We start from the raw sequence: 7449 nt of genomic DNA, 5'->3' as shown, positions 1-7449 counted from the left end.
CCAGTCTCCAGCGCCCAGGCCTGGCCGAGCGTGGCCAGTGGGTCCGGGTGTGTCACATGACGGGATGATACCAGGCTGTGGGGCAGGGCCCCTGTGGCCATCCTGGCTGTGCACTTGGGTGGCAGCCAGTGGGGCGGGAGCTGGGGCTGCAGCTGTGGTGTTCCCAGAGGCCCAGGTGCCCTCTCCCACACTCCTGGGCCCTCTGGGTTGTGGGAACCGGCCAGCTCCTGCTCTGTCCCCTCAGGTGTCCTGCAGGCACAGCACCTCGGGGGGCCCAGGCCGATGGCAGGTCTTAACGTGTCCCTCTCCTTCTTCTTTGCCACCTTCGCCCTCTGCGAGGCAGCCAGGCGGGCCTCCAAGGCCCTGCTCCCAGTGGGCGCCTATGAAGGCTTCGCCCGGGAGGCGGTGGGCGCGGTGCAGCTCGGGGCCTGCTGCCTGGAGATGAGGACGCTGGTCGAGCTCGGGCCCTGGGCTGGGGACTTCGGGCCTGACCTGCTGCTCACCCTGCTCTTCCTGCTCTTCCTGGCGCATGGGGTCACCTTGGACGGGGCCTCGGGCAACCCCACCGTGTCCCTGCAGGAGTTCCTCATGGCTGAGGAGTCTCTGCCTGGCACGCTGCTGAAGCTGGCGGCACAGGGGCTGGGCATGCAGGCCGCCTGCACCCTGACGCGCCTCTGCTGGGCCTGGGAGCTCAGCGACCTGCACCTGCTGCAGAGCCTCATGGCCCAGAGCTGCAGCTCGGCCCTGCACACATCCGTGCCCCACGGGGCGCTCGTGGAGGCCGCCTGCGCCTTTTGTTTCCACCTGACCCTCCTGCACCTGCGGCACAGTACTCCTGCCTACAGCGGGCCCGCTGTGGCTCTGCTGGTCACCGTCACGGCCTACACGGGTGAGCACTGCTTCCCCTTCCCCTGGGCCCCTCAGGACCTCTCACCTGTGTGGCCTCCATGCACACTCAGGCCCGTTCGCACCCAGGATAGGGGGCTGCTGGCCCGGGTGGCCAACAAACCCACAAGAAGGGGCGGTGATTTCCTGGGACCTGGCGGGTAGACGAGGGCCTGCGCTGGACATGGGGTGCGGTGGAGGAGCCTGTCCCCTGCCAGGGCCATCCTGCCCACTGTACCTCTCCCCAGTCCCAGCTATTCTTGGTCCTCCCAGAAGTTCTGCCTCTGGGGTAGTAGGGACAGCCGAGGCAGACGATTCAAGGCCCAGCCCAGTTTCCTGGTCTGGTATGGGAGTCCCTGCACCCTCTATCACCCCTTCCAGAGCGACAGGTCCTGTCCCACCTGCCACAGTTGGCCTCCCTGGCCTCCTACTGACACCCGCATCCTGCGATCTCTGCCTGCACCTGGGCTGACCGTGGCACCCAGCTCTCATGGTCCCATCACCCCCTTGTGAGCTCCCTCCACTCAGACCCTCCGTCTGATCCAGTCGCCCATATCTGCTTTCCCCTCCGAGCGCTAGGCTCCACCACCACAAAAGCCTTTGCTCAGCAAGTTCCCAGGACAGGTGTCCACAGCGCTGGGGCTGCAGGGAGAGCCAGGGGAGGCCGGCTCGTGCTCCAGGCACCACAGGAAGGGCTGCAGGGAGAATGGTGCCAGGTCTCCTTCCGGGGGTCCGAGGTCCTAATCAGGACAGGACCAGCACTTAGGTCCATGGCACTGCCCACGACCCAGCACTGGGCAGACACCACGGAACCTGGACCACAAAGGCCACAGGAAGGTGCCACCAGAGCCCTGTACAGATGGGGAGACTGAGGCACGGGTGAGCGGGAGCTCTGCAGGGACACGGCTCTGTGGCAGATTGCCCGGGCCTCTGTCCTGGGTGGCACCGGAGAGCTCCCGTCAAGGGTCCTGCCTCCACGAGTCACAGGGCGCCTGGTCTCAGGGACGGAGCTGCCCATCCTCAGGGTCCTGGTTTACACCTGGGCGGCCGCAGACTCCATGTCCCTGTGGCCTCTGCCCTCCGCTAGGCCCACTCCCTGCTCTTCCGTGCCCAGAGGCAGGTCCCTGGTATTGGTGGATTCTGTTATTTGAGGTGGTCACCCAGGCCTGGGGCTGCAGGACAGTGGCCCGGCTGCGGCCGCCTTCCCTTGTCTCACATCACACAGCCATGTCGTCTTCTCTCCTCTGCTGCTACTCATTTCTGAGATCTCTCTCTGTCTCTCCTCTCTCTCTCTCTGTCTCACTGTCTCTGTCTGTTTCTTTTTGTCTCTCTCTCACTATCTGTCTCTCTTAGTCTCTCTCTCCGTCTCTCTCTGTCCGTCTTTCTCGAAGGCCACGTTCCACAGGGTGGGGTGCTGGAGGGTAGCATGGGCAGGGCACGGGATCCGGGTGAGATGTCGGGAGGGTGTTGGACGGCCCGGGGGGGCCCCCAAGCTGCTGCCCCTGACCCAGACCTTGGCTGACCCGGCCTTGCTGCATTGTGTGTCCATCGGTGCGGGGGACCAGGCGGGGCTTCAGGAGCCGAGAGCAGCTCCCAGGCCTGCACACAGTGGGGCTCTCGGTGTGGATTCGGTGGCGGGGATCAGGTCCTGGCCTGCAGAGGGGCGTCAGGCAGGGCTGGGGACCAGGGCTGTCTGTGCTCTGCCCACAGCCGGGCCCTTCACGTCCGCCTTCTTCAACCCTGCCCTGGCCGCCTCTGTGACCTTTGCCTGCTCGGGACACACCTTACTGGAGTACGTGCAGGTGTACTGGCTGGGCCCTCTGACAGGTAAGGGCAGGGGCGGGGTGGGGTCCCTAGGGCTGCTGGGGCCCACAGAGCATCCTGGCACGTGGGGTCCTGCAGGGTGGAGGTGAGGGTGCCTGGTCAGTGCTCCTGGGGAGGTCTCTGCAGTGGGCACGGTGTGTGGGGTAGGGGCTGTGACGGCATGTCTCACTGTGGACACCGTCCTGGTGCCGAGCAAGCTGCAGCCAGGTAAGGAGGCCACAGGCTGGGGAAAGGCCAACCTTGCAAGGGGTGCTGGGCACACGGGGGATGGCGTCTGCAGTGGGGCTCCATGCACCTGGGGTTCCCGTCTCAGGTGGCATCTCCACACACCCAGAGCCAGACTCCACCGAGGGGGGCTCATTCTGGTGTCCCTAAAGCCTCAGGAGGCAGAGAGCCCCACTCAGATGATATAGGGGGCCATCGTGCACTTATAGGGCTGTGAGCATGGGGCTGGAGCAGCCGGGCCCTTTGCATCCTGGTGGGGCAGACCCGGGACTCGCTGATGCACACAGGGGACCCCAGAGCTCCCCACAGTGTGTGCCCCTCCTTTCTTATATCCTGGATCCAAGCAGAGGAGCAGCATGGGGAGGTCATGGAGCCCCCTCTTGGACCTAGATCTGGGGATTCTGGCCCCTGGCTTCAGAGGCCCAGGTGGAGCCCACACCTTCTCCTGCACCTGCTCTCAGACACTCGGCTCCACCTCACTGAGGTACCAGAAGGGCAGCTGGGTTCCTATGGAATTCTGGAAGCTTTTTTCAGCTTCTGCTGGCTCTACACTGGGGAGGTCTCAGGGGCAATGCCTCAGCCTCCCCTTGGGGGGAAAGACAGGAGCTGGGGGTCTCTCAGGCACCTGGCCCTGCGATGGTGACACTGACGTCATCGTGATCTGTCGCCATGGTTCTGATGTGGTCACAGTCTCTCAGGCATGTGCAGGGTCCTAGGAAGCATATGAAGTGCATCAGGGACCCCCTCCTGCCCCCGTCCCCGAGGCAGCACTGCCCTCTGCTAGGAACAGCTCCGTGTTGGCCTCTCTGTCCCCACACACTGGGCCTGCAGGGTTTCTCCGAGACTCTTCAGTTCAGGTGTCAACCCTGGGCTGTCTCCTGGGATGTGGGGGGCAGACGTTCTTTCCTTGCCTCCCCACCCTCCTCCTGCAGATCCTTCACTCCAGGTGGGTCGGCCTCTTCCTCCTGATCAGCTCCAGAGCCCCCTCTAGTTCCCTGGCATGGAAACACGGCCCCGGTGAGCTGTGGTGGCCCCGGAGGCCTCTCCGCTCCTCCACAGGCCTTGCTTCCTGCGGGTGACGAGGTCCTGGACTGTCTCCTGCCCAGGCTTCTGGGTGCTTTCCTTAATTCAGCACCAGTGCTCTGTGTGGGCAGCGTCTCCCCCGAGGATCCACAGCTCCGGGTTACCCGCAGGCGTCCCGGTACGTCCCAGTACGGTGCTGCCCTTCACTGATCCTGGTTGCATTTCTGTTTCCTGCTTTCCTCATCGCCTCCTGCTTCGGTTGATTCCTTCTTTTTGGTGGTGCCCGTCTCACAGTAGCTTCCTGAGAACGGGGACCTGGCAGGTACACTTCAGACCTCCTGTGTCTGAAATAGTGTCCTGGTTCTGACCTGCACTTGAGTGTCGGTGAGGCCTGGGCAGGGTTCCGGGTGGGAGCTCAGTTTCGTCCTGAGTTTCTCAGGCCCCAGCCATGGCCTGTGGTGGCTTCATGGGCTACAAGGCAAAGGACGCAAACGAAGAGGCTTCACGTGACAGGGTTGTATGCTCAGCCAGCTCTGGAGGCTGGAGGCAAAGGACGCAAACGAAGAGGCTTCACGTGACAGGGTTGTATGCTCAGCCAGCTCTGGAGGCTGGAGGCTGAGCTGGCAGCACTGACAGGGTCAGCTCTCCTTGGAGTCTGCTGGGGAGTAGCCTCCTGCCTCTTCCGGGTTCCGGGGGCCTCTGGCATCCCGGGTGTCCCCGGGCTTGGACAGGCAGCACTCCCATGTCTGCCGGTTCCCCTGGCCGCCTCCTCTGTGTCATTGTCTGTTCTCTTCATATAGGGACACCAGTCATTGAATTGGAGGTTCACTCTACTCAAGTATGACATCACCGTGATTTAACTAATTTTATGTCCCAGGCCGTATTCTAACAAGGGCACATTCTGTGTTCTGGGAAGGGTGTGTCACTGGGGAAATACTCTTCACCCTGCTACAACCTCTCACTGTAGAACTGCCTCTGTGGAGAAGCCCAAAGGGCATTTGCGGCTTCTAGGAGCCAAGTAGGAAGAGGCTGGGATCCGTGTTTCAGGCGGGACTCCAGGCTTGGGCGGGCCTGATGCTCGAGTCCACATGCCCCCTCTAGAGAGGAACCTGTCTCCTGCCAGGGCCAGGGAGGGAGGCACTGGCTGCTTCTGTATTTTGGGGTTTGGGGCTCTGGAGCTTCCCATGCGGAATTGCCGTCCCTCCTCCTAGGTGAGTCCCAGGGCCACCCCATCCCACAGGGACCCGGGCGCCAGCTTCTGAAAGCATGGGGCATCTGCGGAAGAACTGGGTTGTTTCCTGGCTTTCGTCCCTGTGGAGGGGCGATCCGGCCCCTGCAAGTCAGCAGTGTTTGGTCGTCCACATGCTTGTCAGCCCCACGCTGTGCTCCTGCGTCTCTTCCCGTCTCATCCATCTGGATGCTTGACACCTCTGACAGCATCCCTTTCCTGTCATCTTAGAGCAGCTTTAGGAACCCGAAAAACGGGCTTGTGTCCTTCCATTAACCTCCTTTATCCACAAGTTCAGTGTCAGCATGAGCCCTGGGGAGCTCCGAGGCTGCAGGCAGGAGCCCCGTAGCCAGGTGTGGACATGGGGCTGTCTCCCTGGGTGTAAGCGGCCACCGGCACCTGCTGGCAGCACCCCTGAGCAGGTCATCCCGCCTCCCTGGGCCTGCCCTCCTGGGAGCAGAGCTAGGACCAGTGTGGGCCTGGAGGGCCGAGTGAGGGGCAACTGTAGGCAAGCTGTAGGCACAGGGGCCACTGTCAGGAGCCACAGCAGCTGCAGGTGGTGACAGGCAGGGCCCCCTCAGGCCAGCCCTAGTGGAGCTCACACACTGTGGGTTAAATCCTTAGAGGACTGAGCTTAAACTTGAAGAGGATCCACTCTCCCCTTCTGCCCGGAACACCTGCCCTTCCCAATGACCTGGAAGGCAGGCGGGGATTTAGGAGTCTCTGCTCCTGGAGTTCTGGGAGAATCTTCACATGAGGATTCAGCCAGGCCCAGCCTCCCACCCAGGGGCACCCACATCTTTCTTGTCCACTCACATGCCCCACCTCTATGCCAGGCCACAGCCCCGCAAGCAGCCACCCTGGGATGCCACATCAGGTCCCGGAGGAAAATGGCCACAGAAGCTCTGGGAGTGGCTCAGGACAATGTGGGGGAGGGGAATTCCAGTCACTCATACCAGAGGGTGGTCCAGAAGTACAAGGAACCCCACCGGCTTGCCCCTGTCCCCATGGCTGGCATACCCAGAGGGGGGGCATGACCAGGGAGGGAAGACCAGGACCAGGCAGGAGCTGGGCCTCAGGGTTCTTGGGGCTCCTGGCCAGGCTGCCTGGCTCCCCTGTCCTGGCACAGGCCTGGGAGTGGGTGTCCTGTCTGTGTTTGGGCCCAGGAGCCCCGCGGCCCCCCAGGGACCTGCCTTCTCTTGCAGGGATGGTCCTGGCTGTGCTGCTGCACCAGGGCTGCCTTCCCCGCCTTTTCCAGAGGAACCTGTTCTACAGCCAGAAGAACAAGTACCGAGCACCCCGAGGGAAGCCGGCCCCGGCCTCGGGGGACACCCAGACCCCTGCAAAGGGGTCCAGTGTCCGGGAGCCTGGGCGCAGCAGTGTTGAGGGGCCACATTCCAGCTGAGTGGCCTTGCTCTGTGTGAGCCCCGTGTGAGGGCCCTGCTCGTAGCTGGACCCTGGAACCCTCTGGAGCTAAGAGGGAATCCCGGTCCCCTCCCCAGAAGCCATTTGTCAATAAACCATTTCTAAGACCTGTGTGTCCCCCTGGGCCCGAGAGAGGCTTCTGGACGGGCGGGCAAGGGTGTGCGGCAACACGGTGAGGCTGGTCCGAGTCTCCCCATCTCCCACGGGCTCCTTCCTGCCTCTTGTTACAGAAGAAGCAGGAGAGGAAAGGGCAGGATGACAGGGAAGAGCCCAGGGAGTCCGCCAGGTCCCAAGTCTGCCAAGATGATGCTGCAGCCCTGGACATGCCCGGGAGGGAGCCCACAGCCACGGAGGCCTGAGACCCGCTGGGATGCTGAGGATGGCACTGGAGCCTGAGGCTGTAGGCTTGTGAACTAGGCACAGGGCACCCAGTCCCACGGGCCCTGAGTTCGTGACCCTCAGGACCATGGCCCACTCGTTGCCCAAAGCCAGGTCAATCACTGAGACCTTGGTGGCAGAACTGGGACCTGGAGGCATGGCACCTCCAGCCATTTCCTTCCCAAAGAACAGAGCCGGTCTGGAAACTTCCACCCAAAGGAGATAAGGGCCCTCTGCTATGGGTCCTGCTGCCCCACCCAGAGGGAGGAAGTGAGGTGGCCAGTGCTCCTGCCACAGGCTGTACCCCATTCTCTGGTCTGCAGCAGCCCTGGGTCCAGCTGCTCTGCTATGGGGGAAGGACGAGAGGAGAAAGCAGGGAGATGTCCTCGATGCTTGGGGCTACGGGACACCCCAACCCCAGTGAGACCTCCGCCCCGGCCAGCGTCCAGGCTCTTGACACC

The 7449-nt window shown here is 62.9% G+C and overlaps 1 protein-coding gene across 2 annotated transcripts; it reads left to right on the top strand.

The window, feature by feature from the left end:
• Positions 1 to 234: 234 nt before the first annotated feature.
• On the top strand, positions 235 to 6717 carry LOC100967528 (aquaporin-12B). Of its 2 annotated transcripts, XM_034953860.2 has the most exons (4): positions 235 to 405; positions 442 to 889; positions 2596 to 2712; positions 6391 to 6717. In XM_034953860.2, the coding sequence occupies exons 1-4, from the start codon at positions 283 to 285 to the stop codon at positions 6588 to 6590; spliced, it is 888 nt and encodes a 295-aa protein (XP_034809751.1). In that variant the 5' UTR covers positions 235 to 282; the 3' UTR covers positions 6591 to 6717. The 2 variants fall into 2 exon arrangements, with proteins under 2 accessions (XP_034809751.1, XP_034809750.1); XM_034953859.2 differs by having other exon boundaries at positions 235 to 889.
• The last annotated feature ends 732 nt before the right edge of the window (positions 6718 to 7449 follow it).

The sequence above is a fragment of the Pan paniscus genome, chromosome 13 (assembly GCF_029289425.2).
Source record: "Pan paniscus chromosome 13, NHGRI_mPanPan1-v2.0_pri, whole genome shotgun sequence".
In the NCBI taxonomy this organism is placed as follows: domain Eukaryota; kingdom Metazoa; phylum Chordata; class Mammalia; order Primates; family Hominidae; genus Pan; species Pan paniscus.
This window is presented reverse-complemented; position numbering and strand designations above follow the sequence as displayed.

Bases quoted from the DNA above. Each gene is read 5' to 3' on its own strand.
- LOC100967528 (XM_034953859.2), top strand. From the start codon at position 283: ATGGCAGGTCTTAACGTGTCCCTCTCCTTCTTCTTTGCCACCTTCGCC. The intron at 890-2,595 runs GTGAGCACTGCT...CTCTGCCCACAG, and splicing joins CACCGTCACGGCCTACACGG to CCGGGCCCTTCACGTCCGCC. The intron at 2,713-6,390 runs GTAAGGGCAGGG...CTTCTCTTGCAG, and splicing joins CTGGCTGGGCCCTCTGACAG to GGATGGTCCTGGCTGTGCTG.